Source organism: Ovis canadensis, chromosome 25 (genome assembly GCF_042477335.2).
Source record: "Ovis canadensis isolate MfBH-ARS-UI-01 breed Bighorn chromosome 25, ARS-UI_OviCan_v2, whole genome shotgun sequence".
Lineage (NCBI taxonomy): Eukaryota > Metazoa > Chordata > Mammalia > Artiodactyla > Bovidae > Ovis > Ovis canadensis.
In genome coordinates, this window is record NC_091269.1 from 43,900,269 (window position 1) to 43,921,656 (window position 21,388).

The 21,388-nt window shown below is 51.5% G+C and overlaps 2 protein-coding genes across 7 annotated transcripts in view; one reads left to right on the top strand and one right to left on the bottom strand.

Annotated features, from left to right (window-relative positions):
• The window catches only part of MACROH2A2 (macroH2A.2 histone), a 53,369-nt gene extending 50,303 nt beyond the window's left edge, over positions 1–3,066 (top strand). The window contains exons 8-9 of the mRNA XM_069572498.1: positions 502–676; positions 2,249–3,066. Coding sequence (XP_069428599.1) covers positions 502–676; positions 2,249–2,414 — 341 coding nt within the window. The 3' untranslated portion in view covers positions 2,415–3,066. The remainder of the gene's footprint in view (positions 1–501; positions 677–2,248) is intronic.
• Positions 3,060–20,605, bottom strand: AIFM2 (AIF family member 2). Of its 6 annotated transcripts, XM_069572497.1 has the most exons (12): positions 20,470–20,549; positions 20,209–20,314; positions 19,532–19,642; positions 13,023–13,216; positions 12,550–12,665; positions 11,309–11,428; positions 10,519–10,611; positions 8,247–8,355; positions 7,004–7,156; positions 5,109–5,309; positions 4,618–4,792; positions 3,060–3,388 (listed from the first exon to the last, which is right to left on the bottom strand). In XM_069572497.1, the coding sequence occupies exons 3-11, from the start codon at positions 19,558–19,560 to the stop codon at positions 4,641–4,643; spliced, it is 1,167 nt and encodes a 388-aa protein (XP_069428598.1). In that variant the 5' UTR covers positions 19,561–19,642; positions 20,209–20,314; positions 20,470–20,549; the 3' UTR covers positions 3,060–3,388; positions 4,618–4,640. The 6 variants fall into 6 exon arrangements, with proteins under 6 accessions (XP_069428598.1, XP_069428595.1, XP_069428594.1 ...); XM_069572494.1 differs by lacking the exon at positions 19,532–19,642 and having other exon boundaries at positions 20,470–20,564; XM_069572493.1 differs by lacking the exons at positions 19,532–19,642; positions 20,209–20,314 and having other exon boundaries at positions 20,470–20,605.
• Between the last annotated feature and the right edge of the window lie 783 nt (positions 20,606–21,388).

Genomic DNA, 21,388 nt, shown 5'->3' on the forward strand with positions numbered 1-21,388 from the left:
GTGTAAGTTATCATTCACAGGTTCCAGGAGTCAGAGACGAGTCCACTGTGTACCTTTGATTGTGTGTGTGCACATGTGTGCTCACTCATGTACAACTCTTTGTGACCCCATGGACTGTAGTCCACCAGGCTCCTCTGTCCATGGGATTTTCCAGGCAAGAGTACTGGAGTAGGTTGCCGTTTCCTCCTCCAGAGGAGCTTCCCAACTTAGGGATCGAACCCACGTCTCCTGCATCGGCAGGCAGATTCTCTACCACTGCACACATACTACCTGGGAAGCCCCACACCTTTGATTAGGAGGCCAGAAGGCAGACCATGTGAACGTCTGCGGCATACTGTAACATCTGTTTCCACTGTGTACCTGAAACTTGTGCCAACCGTCAGAAGCAATTCTGCCACGGCTCTTCCTCTCCTGAGGAGGACGCAGGAGGTTCAGCCTAACCCCCTGGCTTAGTGTGGAGACATAAGAAATAACCTGCAGCATCTCTCTCTCATGTCGCAGCTGCCGTCAGCCAGTCGAGCGGACTCGCAGCCAAATTTGTCATCCACTGTCACATTCCTCAGTGGGGCTCTGACAAATGTGAAGAGCAGCTTGAAGAGACCATCAAAAATTGCCTCTCGGCAGCAGAGGACAAGAAGCTGAAGTCGGTGGCATTCCCGCCCTTCCCCAGCGGCAGGTAAGATGTTCTCTTCTGGGCGGGCGGCAGGGATGCTGGGTCAGTTCATCCAGCTTTCTCCCTGGGAATCAGCTGCACTCCCACTTGGTGACATCCAGCTTGGCCATCCCGGAGGACGCAACCAAGGCCTGCCGGTGGCAGCCAAGCACTTCGACCAGGCGACAGAGTGAGAAACCCAGGTTCCATCGTTCGAAACAGAGAAAGGTAGCCTCCAGGAGGAACAGGAGGCAGAGTTCCTTTTTGAGAGCCGGGTTCAAAGGCCACATGCCCACCAGCTGTCCCTGTCTAGAACACAGAATGGGAAACACCAGGCTCGAAGGCGCTTGCTTCTCAAAGCGTGGTCCACCCACCAGCAGCAGGGAGCCCACAGAGTTAGGATGCAAATCTCAGAGTCCCCAGGGGAATCCCATGCTGCTCTGGGGTTGGGCGAGCCCTGCAGCTGAGGCTGGAGAAGTGAAAGGTCCTCAGCAAGGGCTTGCTTTCAGGGTTTGGAGAAATGATTGCTGTCTCTGCCACAGACCCCAGCTGGGCACAGGAGCAATATTTCAGGCAAATAATGAGGCTGTCTGTCCTCACATGTAGCATGGCCTCTCCCCTTCCACTCACAGCCAGAGGGAATTATTGCTTTAATTTTGAACAGCCTCTCTCTTGAGAGTCCTCCATAGCGAAGATGATTTACAGTCTGAAGATGTGACGGCTGAGTCATACCGGAAGGCAGAGAGGGAAGGAATGAGGCTTAGCTTCCTGCCGCAATTCTATCCCAACCTAAGTGGGCAGTGCTGGGTCTCCATAGGCTGGCCTGGAGACACTTTGAATGGAATTCTCTGCATACAGCTGCGACCACGTGCCAGGATGTTCTGGGCTGGGACATGACAGCTGACCAAGAAGAATTCTTATCAGGCCAGCCCATCCCAGACCCACCCAAGGGGGGGCCAGGGTGTCACCACGATGGTTGGGTCCCTGGCAGACAGCTCTCCTGTGGCATCCTGGGGCTTGGGGCCCTGCCCAGAATCATCACTGCTGAAATTACATTGGAACATCCACATGGGTTAGTGAGAGGAAGGTGAAATGCATGGAACAGGAACTAATGAAGATGTGCCTCTTTTGAGCATACATTTGTGCCCTTTAATAAATAATCCGTTTAGCATGGAAACCAGTTTTGAGTGAGCTAATAAAAACTATACAGGCTCTCTGCAAGATCAGGTATTTTAAATACTGAGTTGGTATTTTTTAAAGCTAAGCCGGACTTGAGTCAGGCCACATAGATTCAAACACAGGGCTCCTCACCAGCCAGCCCTAAAACCATGGTGCCTCTCTGAGCCAGTGTGGCACTTGTGAAGTGGAGACTTTACAAGGACCTTGCCCGTCTCCTTCCCAAGCTGTCCCTCTCCTGGGGTCAAAAGAGATTGTGTGTGGACCCCCCTGCACACAGTAAGACCTTGAGTGATAGGAACAAGGGCCTGGTGCCAAGATAAGAAGGAACCACGTTGCCCCCACCCTGGGCTGAGGGCAGAGTTCCTTCATGGGCCCCAGGACTAAAGTGACATTGGCTCCTCTTTCCCTTTGGCACAGAAACTGCTTCCCCAAACAGACAGCAGCCCAGGTGACCCTCAAAGCCATCTCGGCCCACTTTGATGACTCGAGTGCATCCTCGCTGAAGAATGTCTACTTCCTCCTCTTCGACAGCGAGAGCATCGGCATCTACGTACAGGAGATGGCCAAGCTTGATGCCAAGTAGCCGCCCTGCGCCCACCGGCGGCCACCACACTCACCAACGGGAATCAGGAGGATCAGAGTCACAGGAGCGGGGTTTTATCTTTAAAAGGAGAGAGGAAGGGTGACGGCAGGGGAGCGGAGGGCAGCTGAAAGGGAAGCGGGTAGCAGGAGCCGCAGGAGCAGGCCCTGCCCACGGGAAGAGCCCTCTGCATTTCCATTATTTTATATTCGCGTTAAAAAAGAGCCTCAGTCCGTAATTGACCAGGTCTCCACCAGGGTTTTCTTTCTATGTGTTTTCTTCCTGTTGTTTTAGAACTTTTTTAAAAAAAACACAGACTTTGTTTAGATTTATAGCATTGACTTTTACACACACACAAAATCCTTTCAAAATTCTTAAAATCTTCTGTTTCTCCTTTTTTTGCAAGGGAAGAGGGCGGAAAAAAAAAAAAGTGGCTTGGGCTTTGTTGGCTGTCTGTATTCAGTGATGGGAGAGAAGAAAATTAGAAAAGCATCTCACTGGTGCTTTTCTTTTCTGTTTTAGTGCCCCCACCTTTAACCCTATAATATCTGTAACTGCTCTTAAAAAGATTTTGCTTCAGGCTTTGTTTTGTTTTGTTTTGTTTTTTTTAAAGAAAATGAAAGGAAAAAAAATAAAAGATCCAGTGTCTTTCTTACAATATATTCTTTTATTGCAACGTTGTCCTCAGTTTGGAGAACTGTGTCCCCGTGGATGGACACTTCTAGAATGTTATAAGTAGAACAGGGCCTGTCCCTACAGGACAGAGGCTCCCACCATGCCAGGCCCCAGGGCAGACGGCACGCAATGGCTTGTGTTTCTCAGGCAGCAGGTCCCGCTTGCAGGAAGGGAGCCTGGTTGGTTGTGGTCTGCAGGAATGGAGGCCTGGGTGAAGCCTCCATGGGGTGGCCATTCTTTGGGAGAGAGGCACAGTCTCTCTAAGGCATGGGCAACAGCATGGAACAGACTTGGGCCACAGCCTAGACAGGATAGACCACAAGACCCTAGTGAGGCTGGTATCCTAAGAATTCTGGCCAAGTACCCAGAGGTTACCATTAAAAGTAGGCAGGGAGAGACAGGGTGGGCCAGGGCAGGGCCTGAATTTATTCAGATGAACTCTTCAGCCACTTCCGCCTTAGGCTTGTGGTCCCAAATAGGCTTGTCCTGATTAGAAGTCCTCTCTCTAACAGAGGAGTCAACTTTTTATTTTTTATACCTTAACATCATTGGTGGCAGGCATTATTGCCACAAGGCTGAGCCTCCAGATAAGTGACATTGGGGTTGGTCAGGAAATCAGAGGAACAAAACCACAGTGTTCCCACAGGGTACTCCTGCCCCAGCATCAGCTAGAGATTTGTCACAAATTTGCCCATGATGCTAGCCTGGAAGCATGCAGGGGTTCCCCTGCTGAACCCCAATCTATTCGCTGAATGTTAGCCAGATTGCAACCCGTGAAAATGGTCACATTAGCTTGGCTGCCTTTCCTTAAACACCCCCAGCAGCTGGCAGACCAGGCTTCTGTCTTAACCCTTTAGGTCTATAAAAACTCGCTCTCTGGTAGAATGGACTATCCAGGAGGGAAATTTCATCTAATGCTTCTTAAATACCACCTATGGTATATAATCAGGATCTAAAAATAGAAATATTTGTTTCATGAAGAATAAAAATGGTATGGACTAACAGTTGAAAAATCAGGCTCCTATTAATCTGAGTGTTGCAGGATGTACAGGCTTCCCCAGGCCCCATGTGATGGGAGAGGTTGGGATGCAGGCCATCGCTCCATCCCAGCCCCCTTTCCTTAGCTGGTTTTGTGCAGGCCCTCTTTCCTGCCCTTACAGACAGGGAGATGCTTCCTGCCACCAGGAGAGGGAGCTCTCTCCCCTACTCAGAGCTCTGAATGCCACATACTGCACGCACACACCCAAGAGGAGGCTAGGGTAGAGAAGGCAGGCTATGCCCTTCCCAGGAACAAGGGAACCCTTCAGCCAGCATGAGTGCAACACCTTTGCAAACCCAGAACGAGTCCCTTAGGGGTGTCTGTTTTAACATTAACATCCCTCTCCCTCGCCCAGTTTCTGGTTTTCTATAAATTGTGTGTCTGGTCGGCATTTCACTGACATCTTACTCCAGGAAAAGAGCTTTTCCCCTTAGGCATTTGTCAAGTGGGTACCATCTGTCAAGAAATCTGATCCCCAGGCGGCGGTGGTACCTGTCTCTCTCCTGGATTCCCCATCAGGGTGGAGACTGTTTCATGGTTTTCCAGCTCGTGGAGACCAACAAGTCCCGGCTCTTGGCCAGCCGAACCATAAGCCGCCCCACATAGAAGCCGCTGATCTGGCCCACGCCGTCATTTCTCCCCATGGCCAGGAGGAACGTCAGTGAACCTGCAGAGCAGAAACACGCACACAATCTAGAATCCTGCTCACTGTTCACGGGCCTGCAACTCCCTGGGCACAAACCCTTCCCGGGGCCTTCAGTGTCGGGGTGGGGAAATGCATACGGCCTTCAGGAAGGTGGCCAAGTCCCCAACATACCTTCCTAGAGCTCTGGGTTGGGGTTGGGGTTGGGGTTGTGGGGGCGGGTTCCTATCCCTAACTTTCAGAGTGTGTTCTAGCATTCAGGCATCCTAAAGTCCACAAAGGCTTCTCCGCATCTAACCCAAACTCTCTTAAGACTGTGCCGCATGTGGGGCTTCCTGACCTGGCTTGTAGGTTTTGAGGGGCCTCTGTTTCATGGAGTTGACAATGTTGGCCACGGCGACGTTGGCGTGGAGGCCGGCGTGATAGGCCATCTTGGGCTCCCTCACGTCAGCGCAGTCTCCGATGGCATAGATGTGGCTGTAACCTTCCACCTGGAGGTACTCGTTTACTCTCAGAGCACCGTTGCCGGCCAGCCGGTCACCTGCCAGGAAGAACCAGCCCGAAACCAAGATCCTGAGCTGCCGTGGCACCTGAACCGCAATGAGGGCTGGCCGTGGTGCTGGTCTGGCCACCCTCTAAAGGCACATCCTCAAGAGGCAAGTCTCCTTCCTGGTTTATTTCTGCCTGACCTCTCCACCTCAGAACGCTTCATGCAAAGGTGAGGTTACAATTCTAGGGTGGAAACTGGTCAGAAATATCGGAAAGGGTCACTTCTTACAAAGCACTTGAATCTTTATAAGTTACCACGATTAACAAGAATTCACTTATGATGATTAAGTCACAACCTAGGCAAGTTTTGGATTTCCTTCTGAATGAGGATCAGATTTTTTAAATAACTGCAGGGCTTTAATAAATGATAAACTTTTCTTTATAAGGGACTTTAAACAATTTACCTTTGGAAATATAACATTAGGACCATTAGGTGTTAAGTCCTGGGATCTCTGTACATTTTAAGCCCTCGATCCCACCCCCAAACACCCAGGACTAGTTTCTTTCTGGGATTGGATCATTCTTTTCTGCTAGACACACAACAGGAGCTTCTTATCTAGGAAAGGTACTGGGGAGCACATGATGGGGACCTGGGGACACGCCCACAGTGGGGCCTGAGAAGAAACCACTGAGTCTCCAGCTCACAGATGGAGCCATGGGTCCAGCTCCCTCATCTCCATTTTAGTTCAATAAGTCAACGCTGAGCTTTAAGAACAAGAGGTTTCATTATCGCCCCCGTTCCTCAAGATTGTTCCAAGCTCAAGTGGTCAAATGCCTGGGTCAGGATTTTGGGAGAGCAGCACCTATGGACAGAGAAAGGCCTGACCCTGGAATTTCCCCTGCATCTGCAGAGAAAAGTAAATAAGTGTTAGTCGCTCAGTTGTGCCCAACTCTTTGGGACCCGATGGACTGCAGCCCACCAGGCTCCTCTGTCCATGAGATTTTCCAGGCAAGGATACTGGAGTGGGTTGCCATTCCTTCTCCAGAGGATCTTCCCAACCCAGGGATCGAACCCAGGTCTCCTGAACTGCAGGCAGATTCTTTACTGACTGAGGTACAAGGGAAGCCCAGAGAAAAGTAGAAAAAGCAGAGAAAAGTAACAGAAAGCAAATCTTTCTCTCTGAAACCTGTTTCCATCTCTAACCACTAGGGGCACGGGATCCAGTTTTGGAAGAGTCCGGTCACTGGGCTGCTGCTGCTAAGTTGCTTCAGTCGAGTCCGACTCTGTGCGACCCCAGAGATGGCAGCCCACCAGGCTCCCCCATCCCTGGGATTCTCCAGGCAAGAACACTGGAGTGGGTTGCCATTTCCCTCTCCAATGCATGAAAGTGAAAAGTGAAAGTGAAGTCGCTCAGTCGTGTCCAACTCCTAGCGACCCCATGGACTGCAGCCTACGAGGCTCCTCCGCCCACGGGATTTGCCAGGCAAGAGTAATGGAGTGGGGTGCCATTGCCTTCGCCTTGAACTACGTCACCATCAAAACAGCCTAGGGAAGCACAGCAGGAGTGGACCCAAACTTGAAGTGTGATGTCACCATTCAGAAGACACCAAATGAGCTGTTGAGATAGGGTGGGGGTGGGGGGCAGAGCGCCGATTCCTGAGGCAGAGTCCTGCAGGACCTTTCCCAAGGGCTGGAGAGAGAAGAGGTACCCTGCAGAAGGGCCCTCCGCTCAGCCTCCCACTTACCAAACGCGCTGCGGTAGGCTGCACTGTTGATCTTGATACCGTTGCAGACAATCACCAGGTTGGCGTCCACCTCCGTGCCTTTGTCCGTCTGCACCTTGATGCACTCACAATGCTCATTGACAGGCAGCGCCTCCAGGTTGCTCACCCGCTCACCTGTCAGGGGAGGCTCGTTGACCAGGAGGCTGGCGGAGGGCAGGTGTGTCTCTAAGGCCGAGGCCCAAGCCAGGGCTGGCCTAACAGCCAGACACCAGTGCGCTCTGCAGCCCTGAGAAGCAACAGCAGGACATCTGGTCCCAAGGGACCCAAGGGGAGGCAGGTTCCAAGAAGCAACTTGGGGAAGTGAGGTTGAGTTTCCCAATAGGTTCTCCAAAAGGTTATTTGAGGAAACCACCTCCCTGAATGTGCACTCCACTAGCCCAGCCAGGCAGGAAGAGCCCTCCAGGCTTTTCCCCATCGGGGACAAGGGAAGTCGAGGGGTCCACTGTCCTTGTTGCCTAGAGGAGGGCTGTACAGCTACTTCCATGAAGCCCAGGAGCGGGGAGGGCTCTCATGGAGCAGACACCTCACCCTCCCAGCAAAAGGTGAGAGGGTCAGGGAGGGAACTGGGGGGATCACATTCCCAGAACAAGAGCCCCACCCTAATATGCTGGGTAGATCTCTTCCCTCCTGCTGTGGACAAAAGCCATGCTCTTCACCACCCTCAAAAAGTGAAAGTGTTAGTCTCTTAGTTGTGTCTGACTCTTTGCGACCCCATGGACTGTAGCCCGCCAGACTTCCTCTGTCCATAGAATTCTCCAGGCAAGAATACTGGAGTGGGTTGCTGTTCCCTTCTCCAGGGGCTCTTCCCGACCCAGGGATCAAACCAGGGTCTAGATTCTTTACCATCTGAGTCACAGGGAAGTCCCACCACCCTCAAAATACAAACCAAAAACACCTCTTCTCTCCACCAAAGAGATATCATAATTCAGGTAGAATATTTTATGTGATTTTTAAACCATTCAACAAATGGGTCCCACCTGTACTCCATCCAAAGCAACATCCAGGACGGTGCTGCCTCCACAACACAGAAGTCCGTCAGGACCGGGGCCTCCGCCCTGCCCAGACACACCTTCAGGAGAACAGTGGGCTAAATGGGCACGGAACGGAGGGCCTGGGCTGAGCACGGCCAGCCTCACTCAGACTGTGGACAGAGACCAAGTCTCTGCCGGGGAGAGGGACCAGGCAGGAGGGGCCTTGCACGTACTCAGCAGCAGCTGCACGCCTTTCCGGAGCAAGATCTCCTTCACTTCCTGCCGGACACAGGGCAGGAGCTCTGTGTCTGCGAGGGCCATCTGGGAGTGAATGAGAGTGACCTGGGGGCAAAGAACCACAGGGCAGAGAAAAAACACTGAGTCTCCCACTCACACAGAGGCCCGAAAACAGAGCAGCGCTTCTCCCCCACCTCCTCCCAACTTCCAGTTTACAGGTGAGGAATCTGAGGCCCCAGAGAAGTAAGTGGCCCACTGGCAGATCCGTTATAAGACAGTAAAGAATCTGCCTGCTATGCACGAGACCCAGGTTTGATCTCTGGGTCAGGAAGGTCCCCTGGAGAAGGGAATGGCTACCCAGTCCAGTATTCTTGCCTGGAAAATTCCATGGACAGAAGAGCCTGACGGGCTACATTCCATGGGGTCGCACAGAGCTGGACACAACTGAGCGACTAACACTTTCACTTTCAGACCAGTTAATGGTGAGCTGGGCTGGAACCCATATCTCCCAGACTAGAATTCTTTCAGATGTGCCAATGCTTCTTGACACATACCTCACCGAGAGACATGTGGAAAATTATTTTCAAGCATCCTTGGACACTTACACAGTCTCTATGTAAGCCATTGACACCCTGTAAATCAGGCTGACATTTACACCAAAGCTGGTTCTAAAACTGGTGCTTCCAGGCATGTCTATTTGCTGCCTGGGTCAGTGCAGTGAAGTGGAAGGCAGCCTGTAGAGATGTTCAGAGCTTGGACTTTGAAATCAGACTGCCTGGGTTGAAATCCCATCTCAGATATCCACTCAGACACCTCCCAAAGACTTTGTAAGGTGGACAGTCCCACTCAGAGGAATTTTGTAATGATGAAATGGCTAAGCAGAAAGTACAGAGCTCAGTACATGTACGTGCGTACTCAAGTCATGTCTCTTTGGGTCCCTATGGACTGTAGCCCACCAGGCTCCTCTGTCCATGGGATTTCCCAGACAAGATTACTGGAGCAGGTTGTCATTTCTGCCTCAAAAGGATCTTCCTGACCCAAGGATTGAACCCGCATCTCCTGCGTTGGCAGGTGGGTTCTTTACTGCTGAGCCACCTGGGAAGCCCCAACTCAGCACATACTGACTCCTCAATAAAGGGTCGCTACTATTACTCTTAGCTGTCTACTAATTATAAACATACAAGAATTACACTGAGTTATTTACTACTTCAGACCAGTCTCTACCCCATAAATCAAAATTAATCAACTTCTACATCAGTCACTCATAATAATTTCCAATAAATCATCAGAGAATAGCCATATAATTAAATTAGCCTATATTGATCTCTCTTTTCAAAACCAACCTGCCTTTCCCTAGGGAAAAAGAACCAGCCACAGGCTCCACGTGGCTCCCAGAAGCTGATCTGGCATCAGCTACACGCAAGCTCTCGCCTCATGGACCCATAATTGGTGAGCATCACTCAGCCCTAGGCTGAGCGTTTACAGCCTGCTCCATTTGTCTCCAAGATGCCAGCAAGACAAATGGGAACAGGGCCACCCTCTCACGGGCAAGAAAGCAGTGCTGGCCAGTCCTTCCCCAGCAGGGGCTGTGAGGGGTGCGCTGCAGGGTCCCCCTATCTGTCCAGGGAGAAGACTACTGTCTCTTATCCAGAAAAAGTGTAAGTGTTGGTCGCTCAGTCATGTCTCACTCTTTTGCAACCCTATGGACTATAGCCTGCCAGTCTCCTCTGTCCATGGGATTCTCCAGGCAAGAATACTGGACTGGGTTGCCATTTCCTCCTCCAGGGGATCTTCCTGACCCAGGGATCAAACCCAGGTCTGCTACATTGCATTGCAGGCAGATTCTTTACCATCTGAGCCACCAGGGAAATTCGTCTCTTACCCAGACAAGACACCAATGAGGGAATCTTTGACCAAGCTGGTTGTCAGCAAAAAGAGGTAATAAAAGTTTCTATCACAAAGGAGAAATTGCTGCAGGGCACACAGGAGTTAACCTTTTGTAATGTTTTTCCCCTGGGCTTGATCCTCCGGGTTGGCCTAGAGGGCAGAACCCCTCACTGAATGAGGGCACACCCTAGCTCTCCAGGAAGAATTCCCAGCAGAATGGGACTTTAGGGGGGCCCCAGTACAGAGAGCAGGAGATGGGAAACACATGCTCCCACTTTATGTTAATGGGACTCCCTTCCCAGGCCCTGAGCAAATTCTGAGGTTCATTAGACAAAAAAGAAGCCCACTTTGGGGAGTTCAAACCCAAGGTCACTGGCCTACCTCTTTCTCGGGGTATTCCGTTTTAATCTCTGCTGCCATCTCCACTCCTGCAGAGCCTCCTCCCACCACCACAATGGACTGTGAGCGCTGAACCTGGAGAAGCAGGAAATATAAGCACACCCTCAAGTCCACCCCACCTCTGGGCCCAGACTAGGAAGTGGGTACCTTGACCAAGGAAGCATAGAGAACCCTTTCCAAGTTCAGGGTCCAAATAACCTTCCTGGGGATCAGGCTCTTGCTGGTTGTCTCCCTGCAATTCTTACTAAGCTCTCACTACCTGCCCACCTTGCAGATGAGTGGATCTGCCTGAGTTCATAGGCTAGGTTCTTAACTTCAAGTCTAATGTCTGCTCATGACTATGTGAGAAGTTCCCCAGGCCTCTCAGTGGCTTTGCAGAGAAGGAAAGGCCTGACCTCAGTCACACGGCTGCATGACCTTCTCCAGGTCCCCATGCCTCATCTATTCAGTGGGGACAGACCCATTCCACCCACCTCTCAGGATCCCCATGAGAACCAAGAGCATGGATCCAAGCCCGCTCTGTAAAACATAGGCCCTGTACAAACAGGAGCCAATAGCTACATGAGCAGGTCTAGATGCCCATGTCCAAACTTCATGACAGGTCCAAAGGTCTTCTCCCAGGAGCCTCTTTCTGGTAACTCTGCATCTCTGCAACCCCAGACACCTCCTGGTGGCTCCCTGCTGCAGCCCCAGGTGTCCCGCAGCTGTTTCACTCTCCCGGCACACCCCCAGCTCTGTCCTCAATCCCCGCCCCTGGCAGTAGGCAGCTCACCTGCGTCACCATGTTCTCATAGGCCTGGATGGCCATCTGCTGGGTGGAAACCTGGTTAAACTTGCCTGGGAAGAGCCCAGTGCTGCCTGTGGCCAGGATGAGATGTGAAAAGGGTAGGGCCTGGGAGGAGCAAGGAAAAAAAAAAAAGGTGAGGGTAGAGCCTGGGCTTCTGCATCCAACCCCAGGCTCCACCAGGCAAAAAACTATTTCTGGGGAATAAGTAGGATTCTAGCTTCCAATGTGGAGTTAGTCTAGAATTTCCCTATTACTACATTTATTCTAGAAGAAACTTCCCCCATTCTGGCCAAAAGAAGAAAAAAAAAGGGAAGAAAATCCCTTGGGCTGGCCAAAAAGTTCATTCTTTCGGGTTTTTCCGTAAGATGTTACAGATATAAAATTGGCAAAGGCAGAGCTGCTCTGATGGGAGGGAGACTGGAGGATCTGTATCCCACTCAGCTCGCCACTCCCCCGTGGAGGCCTGAGATGCCCTCAGGGACCCAAAACTACAGGATAAGGACGTTTTCTATCATCATGCCAAGCAGAGGTTCTATAATCTTAAAACTGATTCAAGGAGGACTAATTCACAAGAAACCACGCACTCATTAAAGACAGGAATTGGAGCCCCTTTGTCCAACCCCCACTTAGCTTTGACTAGAGCAGAGGGCCAGGCTGGAGGGGATCCTCCAGTGGGTGGGCAGGTGGCGGCTTACTGACAGATTTCTGGTCCCTTGGGGATCCACCAAACACTGAGCTTACACCAGACTGGGTGCTGGGTCTGAGAAGCACTGATTCCAGGAGGAAAACCTCTGCACCCCTCCCCCACCAGGTGATGTGGGATCGTGGCACCTACCCCTTGATTCCAGACAGCGAGGGGGCCTCTGGGCTGGGCGAAAAAAACTGGGTCCACATGCTGGTGGAGTCTTTCCAACTGTGGGGTCTTGGGCAAGCCTCATAAGGTTGGGGTGCACCTCCCTCCCAGGGTCACAGTGGGCATTAAAGGAGAACACACGAGGCTTCAGACAGTGCCTGGCATACAGGGAGGGCTCCAAAAATGTCTGCACCACTCCTGTGGCCGCTGGGGTCTGACCTCGGCTCAGGAGGCATCTGCTGTCTTCCAGGCACAGGGAAGGGACGGGGGCGCCTCGTCCCTGAGGAGACCAGCCCAGGTATCCTCCCACCAGCAGCCACATCCCTGGGGCCTCCTGAAATCAGCTGAGAACGGCCAGCCCCGCTGGACTCACCTGGCCATCCTCCAGCAGCACTGTCTGATTCTTCAGGTCTATCTCGACCACCAGGCCCTGCCTGAAGTTTTCCTTGAAGGTCACCGAGTAGGAAATGAATGTCTTTTTGGCAAACCCTGGGGAATGGATAGAAAGGAGGTTGCAGTATAAAGCTGGGCTGCCCACAGGAGGCCAGAATAACTCAGAACCCGTCCTGAGCTGCATGCCAACAGTGACACCACTGGTTAAATGACCCCTGGGTAGCCACTACACCCTAGAGCACCCAGTCTGAGCCCTAGGTCCTTAAGGAAGCTCACACTCTGACTTCTGGGGCCTTCATGTGGTAGCTGCTTAAGGGCAGGGACTTAGGATTCCCCAGAACCTGTCAATGGTGGAATTTAGGCACCTTGCCGTAAAGGGAGAAAACCACCCTCTGACCCACAGTGGTGAATAGGCCACTGTCACAAAGAAAGCCCCAGAGAGGGGCCCCTTACCACTCTCCACGGAGGCCCGGAGGGCTGCCACGTTGTGGTGGAAGGAGTCCTTCATGTCCACCAGCACAAAAGGGATGTTCAGTGCCTGCAGCTGGCTGGCGGCCGCGATGCCACCAAAGCCCCCGCCCACAATCACAACATGCACGGCTCCCGCATCCATCGAGACCTGGGACCCCATCTCGGACCAGGCACTACTGGGATAGGAGGAAAGACCACATCAGATTTGGGGGGCTCAAGGTTGAGAAGGCAGAGGTGGGCCCACAGCAAAAATGGCCTCAAATGCCAAGACTTGATTTTCTGAAAGCATGCAATCACCTTTCAATGAAACTCCAACTTTTGTAAAATTTGAATTAAATTCCAAAGGAACAAGGGGTATTCTAATTCCATCTCATCCCCCCAGCCCCCCAGTTCCCTTCTCCAAGGCATCTACTGTTATCAAGTTTATATGAATCTTTCCAGAAACATTCTGTGCACCTACAACCATGATTATTATTTTTTTTGCACACATTAAACAACTATTTTGCACTTATTTTCACTCATTAATATATTCATTCAGTCAATAATATAAATTAATGAACCTCTTGCTCTTTGATGTGTTCTGTGCTGTGGATGCCATAGTCAGAGACAGACAGAAAGATAAGGCTTAGCCCTTTTAAAGGGAGGATTTCAAACTCAAAGGGCCAGTGGATGATGATGTGGGAAGCTGGATGCGTGCACAGTACCAAGGAACAGTGGGTGTGCCTCTGGGGAGCTGGTGAGCAGAGGCCACGTTAAAGGAACAAACAGAATTCTTTAAGGAGCGCACTAAGCAGACAGTGACCAGATTCCACCCAGCTCACAGGCCACCAGCTTCAGCCCCAGGTCTAAGGAGATCAGTTAGCCGGTAAGACAACCAGCCTATAAAATAGGCTGCGGTGTGAGGCTATGACAATGGGGTCAGGAGGAGGGGCTGCTGGAGCAGAGGAGGTGCAAAGGGACTGCTGGGTGACATCCCCCAGGAAAGAGGGGGCAAGAAGGAAGCTCTGCTGAGAGAAGAAACAGTGCTGGTTAAGGACCAGGAAGGAAGTCTGCAGGTGAGAAAGAGGCTGGAGAAGCGCTGATCATGAGGGCTCCAGGGAGAGCGGCAGGTGATGCAAGGTCCTGCTTAATGTCCAGGAAAGGGGACCTGCAATCAAAGAGAGCATCTACAAGGAAAGAGGGCCAGGTCTGCAGGCCAGGTGTGGTCCAGGCTCACACACACACGCATGAGCACAGCAAGGAGGAGTGGGGAGGAAGCAGACGGACAGCAAGCTGCCAAAAAGCAATGCAGAAGCACGTTCCAGCCCACCTTGTACCCTCAGGCAGCACTGCAGGCAACTGGAAGGCCACCACTCTGCCCTGCATCATCAGTGTGGTCTGGGGCACAACACCGCCCCTCTCTGGGCCTTCATTTACCCTCTGTAATGGGAGGGGCCAGCCCGCAATGTCCTTGAACAGTAGCTTTCCAAGACACAGTGGTCCCCAGATCTTCTCACACTTATGGGGGCAGCTTATGGTTGGACCTCCAGGCACTGTTGCCATTGGTATTCAAATACACACCAATTTCTCCTCTGGGGAAGTAAAAACCTGGGTGACGGAGGGCAGATCTGGCATAGGAGATTGGAGGGAATTTTTAACTTTGCCTTTCATTGACTAAATGGTCCCCAATGTGTTGAAACTTATGCATTCTACCATTCTTTTTAATTATGACTTTTTTATTGGAAGAGAAATATCTATAACCTCAGATATGCAGATGACACCACCCTTATGGCAGAAAGCAAAGAACCAAAGAGCCTCTTGATGAAAGTGAAAGAGGAGAGTGAAAAAGTTGGCTTAAAGCTCAACATTCAGAAAACAAAGATCATGGCATCTGGTCCCATCACTTCATGGCAAATAGATGGGGAAACAGTGGAAACAGTGGCTGACTTTAATTTGGGGGGCTCCAAAATCACTGCAGATGGTGATTGCAGCCATGAAATTAAAAGACACTTACTCCTTGGAAGGAAAGTTATGACTAATCTAGACAGCATATTAAAAAGCAGAGACATTACTTTGTCAACAAAGGTCCATCTATCTAGTCAAGGCTATGGTTTTTCCAGTGGTCATGTATGGATGTGAGAGTTGGACTGTGAAGAAAGCTGAGCGCTGAAGAATTGATGCTTTTGAACTGTGGTGTTGGAGAAGACTCTTGAGGGTCCCTTGGACTGCAAGGAGATCCAACCAGTCCATCCTAAAGGAGATCAGTCCTGGGTGTTCATTGGAAGGACTGATGCTAAAGCTGAAACTCCAATACTTTGGCCACCTGATGCAAAGAGCTGACTCATTTGAAAAGACTCTGATTCTGGGAAAGATTGAGGGCAGGAGGAGAAGGGGAACAACAGAGGATAAGATGGTTGGATGGCATCACTGACTCAATGGACATGAGTGTGGGTAAACTGCAGGAGTTGGTGATGGACAGGGAGGCCTGGCATGTTGAAGTTCATAGGGTCGCAAAGAGTCGGACACAACTGAGTGACTGAACTGAACTGAGTTGCTTTACAATATTTTATTGGCCTCTGCCATATGTCAACATGAATCAGTTTTACAAGTGAGAAACTGACAGGCCTGGGACCAAAACAAACCCCCCCACAGGTATTGTCACCTTCATGGTCCCAGGCCCTCAGAAAGGTTGCCCAGATATAGCCCGAGGAGTGTTCATCAGGCTGAATCTGCCAACTGGGCCAGGACCCAAGAGGACCCCAGGGACCAGGCAGGGACAGAAGCAGACACCAGGAGCTGAACAGGGCCTGGGAATGTGGCAGGTGGTCAGGCAGGCTATGGAAGGGGTACATTTCACCTGCCCCCTTCAACATGGCTCCCCTCTGTGCCAGCCTGCCCTTGGGGCCAGCAGCCAGTGAAGAGGTCAGAGAACCACCCAGAGAGCTCCGCTTCCAAAGCCAGGGGGTCATAGGACTAAGAAGCTACCAGCTTGTTGGGGAGAGGGGACCACCATGGGCCACCCAGGGAAGCTTGAGGTGGAGCCTTGAAAAACAGCTGGAGCCAGGGGCCTTCATCACAGAGGAAATAGCTTGGGCCAAGAAGTCCAGCGGCAGGAGGGGAGGGGGTGTGAAGGGCTCAAGGAAGAGGCCTGGGCAACCAGGAAAGCAGGTGACCGGGGCCAGCACGCCAGAGGACTGTCACGTCAGGCCAGTGTCTGCACCTACAGGCTGCCCTAGGGCCCTCACAGGGAAGAAAGCCCCGTGAGCCCAGCACAGGCTGGACGTGCAGTGGGTTAGTCAGATGAGTTGAACTCCTGCTCCCCCAGCGCCCCCGGGATCATTAACCAGTTCCCCGGAGGGCAAACCCTGGCCTCACCCAACTAGGCACAGCCCTAATTGAACTGATTCTCTAGTTGTCCAGGTGCAGAGTGGGGCCTAAGCACACACCCAGGCCCAGGAAAGGCTGCCATAGCCGGGTTGGGGAAAGGAGGCATTTCTTAGCCACAAGCTGCCTGAGGCCCCTCTCCTGGAATCTGCCCTTCTCTCTCCTCCACTGACCCCTGACACATCCACTTGCGGACAGGGGGCCTGGCGGCGCTCCAGCCCATTCCACCCTTTCTCCTCGGCAGCCTCCCTTGCCCAACACTCTTGGATACCCTCCTCTCCCTTGGCTCATCTGATGCCAATTCGCACCTGGGCCCTGGACTCCCCTCTGATCAGCTGTGACCTACTTCTCCAGACACCTAAACCCTTGGCTTAAGCCACAGATCTGCACTCCCAGGCACACACCCTGTAGGGGCTCAGAAAGCAAGTGTGCAGTTGGTGATGTTGAACTATAGGTTCTAACGTAGTAGCAGTGCTGGGCAAACAGCCTGAACCAATGGGCAACTCCATCAATCAGTGGAAACCTCCACCAATGGGAGATTATAGGCTAGTTATTATACACCCATACGGTGGAATATTCTGGAGGCAATTTAACAGTGAAAGATTTTTTACATGAAAAGCTTGTTCATGATTCATTTGCACCCACAGATCATACAAGACCAAGAGAGAACCATAACATAAACTATGGTCTGTGGGTGATTATGTCAATGTAGGTTCATCAAATGTGACAAACAGAGCACCCTGGTGAGTGATGTCAATAATGGAAGAGGCTATGCGTGTGCTGGACAGAGGGCGTGTTGAAAATTTCTGTGCCTTCCACTCAGTTTTTCTGTGAACCTATGACTACTCTAAAAACATCATAAAGTCTTAAAAAAAAAAAAAAAAGCTTGTCCATGAAAAAGTTAGACAATAGAACAGCACATAGAGCCTGATCTCATTTGTGGACCACCAAGCACAGGTGCCTAACCACACCTACACACATGCATGGAATGATGACAACAGCAGGCATCCACGGAGCTTTCAGCAGCATCTTTGCATTCAGTAGCAGGGGTTCCTCTTCATTTTGGCAAGAACTTCAGGAACTTACCCAAGATTAATCCTCAGCAGTTTGACATCTGCACTCTAAACCTAAATGCTAATAGTGCTTGCCAGATGATGTTTTTACTTTCTTCTTTGAGCTTTTCCCCTCTTTTTTGGTATTGTTTGAATATGTTTAAGTGAGTATGCCACTTTACAGAAATAATAAAGTTTTAAAGACAGAGCAGGCCTCCTACCACCTAATTTTCTAAATTGAGATATTTGGGGGATTTCTCCGGCAGTCCAGTGGTAGGACTCTGCACTTCCACTGCCGAGGGCCCAGATTCAATCCCTGGTCAGGGAACCAAGATTCCATTAGCCATGCGGTGCAGTGAGATGTTTTTCATATATTATGAAATTCACTATCTTAGTGCGTAAAACCCAGTGGATTCTAGTACATTCGTCAAGTTGTACAACCATCACCACAATCTAATACCAGGACATGTTCATCACTACTCCCCTAAAAAAGACTCCATATCCATTAGAGCTCGTTTCTCATTCCTTCCTCCCTCCAACCCCTGCAATCATTAATCTTTCTGTCACTATAGATGTGCCTGCTCCACACCTTTTGCTTCTGGTTTCTTTTGCCTAGCATGATATTTTCAATATTCATCCAAGCTGTTACTTGTATCAGTATTTCATTTTTTTTATGGCTGAGTAATAATATTCTATTGTATGGAGATAGCACGCTGTGTTTATCCTTTGGTCCACTGACGGACATCTGGGTTTTTCCCCCTTTTGGCTAAAGTGAATAATGCTGCTATGAATGTGTAACTCTTTGCATGAACAAAAAAATTCTCTTGAGTATATACCTGTGAGTGGAATTGCTGGGTCCCATGGTAACTCTAGACTTCACTTTTTGAGGAACTGCAAACTCACCATCTGATTTTACTGATCATCAAGCCAAGAGAATGAGCACAGAGGATCTTAACTGAATCTTCCCAGGTGAAGAAATGTCAGCATAAAAGAAGGTCCAAGAGAACAAATCGTAACTGTCCAGCAACTCCTAAGTAATGCCATCTTTGCCCCTTCCCAAACACACACACAATGTGGCTTATACTCAGATTTTCTCAGTAAATCCTGTTTCCTCTGCCAAGGACACTCAGCCTGATCCCAACGGGACTCTTCTCTAATAAAACAAAGGGCTTTTAGAAGTCAACTGAAAAACAAGCAAGTTACATTTAGGCCAAAGCTGTGAAGAGGTCACGTCTCAGAAGACACACAGCAGGGACCATGTGGGCTCCGATCAAAGGGTGGATATCACCCCAGAATTGTTTCATAGAGATTACAAATAAAACCTACAGCTTTCTAGAGCTCACTGGTTATGCCCAAGGTAGATTCCACAGCCATTTCCAGAGCGGCTGACCTGGATGAGAGGGCCTAGCGTGCGTGTGTGCATGCATGCTAAGTTGCTTCAGTCATGTCTGACTCTTTGCGACTCCATGGACTATAGCCTGCCAAGCTCCTCTGTCCAGGGAGTTCTCCAGGCAATAACACTGGAGTGCGTTGCCATTTCCTTCTCCAGGGGACCTTCCTGACCCAGGGATCGAACCTGCGTCTCCTGCATTGCAGGTGGACGCTTTACCACTGAGCCACCGGGGAAGATCTGAAAGGGCCTAGAGAGTGACTCAAAACACCATAAACATACCCCTCCCCACAGGGGAAGGCAAAGGGGTGAATGGCCTCCCTCGCGGGACACCAGGGCCCGGGCTGAGAGTAGGCACTCCACAGCCAGCTCCTCAGGAAACATATGCAGAACAAAACCCCAAAAGACCAGTTTCCGAAAGGGACTCAAAGTCTGAAAAAGGGGTTGTCGTTTCATGTCCCAGGAGAGGGCATTTTTGGACAGACCGGTTCCTTCATGTGTCATATAGCCTCTGGTGCCAAAACCCAGGCCACACAACTTGTACAGTCTCCTGGGAGCCAGTCACTTTGTGGTTCCCCTAACATCCCCACAGTCTGTGCCTGGACCCTGGCTTCCTCATTTCACCACCAGACATAGAGATCAGGCTGGCCCTGGAGCATACCTGCTCTGCCCAGCCCCTCACTTACCTGATGGATAGTCCTGAGCAAAGGCCCATCCAGCTGGGTCTCACCTCCCGCTCTGAAATGGACTCTCCAAATGCGAGGTTACTGACTGCACTCCTTGGAGGCCTCTGACAGCTTGGGGTAAGTACATACCCCATCAAGGAGGTCTCCTTGATGTTTTAACACGTTTACATATTTTGAACACAAGGTGCAGAGCTGGGATACGTGGAAGCCCCTTCCCAAACCAAGTCTGAACCTCTGCCCTGTGCCTGCCCTGCTGTGGCACCATCAACTCCCAAGCCTCTTGCCTCTCTCAATGTCATGGTACAATCAAGGGGCAGAGAGAGTGTAACCAGAGGGGAAAGACAGGGTATATTTAATGGGTGCTCTGAAACAAAAATCTCAGACATCAGGCACCAAAAGCAACTCCTGCTGCATCAGGAACTTCTGGACCCCGCTGGCAAATCCGAGTTACTTGAGTCACCTCTGGCCTTAGTTCCCGGGAAAGCTGGAGCTCCGTGGAGGAGCGGACCTCCCAGTGCACCCTGGAGCCTGGGTAACCCCCGCATTTTCCTCCTGACCCTGAGGCTTTGCTCCCGCCTTGTGACATCGGTTTCAGTCCGCCCACGGCGGCTTCCACCGTCTAGCCGCGACCCTCGGAGCCCTCCCGGGATGGGGGTCGGGGGAAGTGTCTGTCTTACTTGGGAAGACTTAGCACGGATCTCCAGGGTTGGGCGTGAACGAGGTGACAGGCAACTTTGCTCCATCCTCGCTGGAGCAAACTTCCTCCTTGACTTTTGGGGGGACCTGGGGGGCGGTGCAGGCCTGAACCCCGCTTCCCATACAGATCGCCCTCTCCTCCCAAGGCCACATCGGACGCCCCGGCCCCCGCCGCTGTTCCGGGCAACTTGGGGCCCAGCAGCCGCGGGGGTCCCGGAGAGCCCGCCCGGCGTGCCCCTCACCTGCCAGCGGCCTCTTGCCGCTCCCGCTCCCGCCAGCAGCTCCCGTTGTCGCCGCCCGGCCCGAGGCCCCGCCCGGGCCGGCGTGACTCGGCGCGTCCGCCCTCCAGCCTGGGCTGTGCCCCTGGCGGCCCCCCAGGGAACTGCAGCCGCCCAGGAATCAACCGCCTCAACCGTGTGTCCTTGACCCCTGCGGCCGAAGCCGCCCGCGCTGCTCCGGCCCGGCTCCCCTGCGGGACCCCCTACCAGTCGCCGTTCCTTGGAGCGCGGGGCTCCGACGCGGGCTGTGGGACCTCGGCGGCGCGGATCACCAGCCTTCTGCCCTCGCTTAGGTAAAAAGCTGAGCACTTAATCCATGTCTGGTATTGTGCTAGGCGAGCGGGGTTGGGGCGAGGGGTTGTAAAAGGTAGAACAAGACAAGGTATGGTTTCTGCTTTCCTCGAGGTTGATAGTCTGGGAAAAGATACTACACTACAAGAAAAAAAAAAAAAAAAAATATATATATATATATATATATATTACTAATTGCAGTAAGAAAGACTGGGGGCAAAAGAAGGGTACCAAGGCCTCTCTCCAAGGATAAATTAGCCCTGGGCAGAGAAGAGGCAAAGAACTGACAATGGGGGCATTGCAGGAGAGGCTGGGGACAGAGCAGCCCAGCGTGGCAGGATGGCACAAGCCTCCAGGCCCTGGTGAAGACTGTCCAGGGCAATGGGGAGCACCTGCTGGGTTTGTTTGTTGGGTTTGTTGTTTGGGGTTTTTTTTTTTTTTTGGTTTTGGTTTTGGTTTATTTTTGGTCACAGCATGAGGGATGTTAGTTCCCTAACCAGGGATCAAACCCATGCCGCTGCAGTGGAAGCATGGAGACCTAACTGTTGGACCACCGGGGACGTCCCACTGCTGGGTTTTAAGCAGAAGAGTG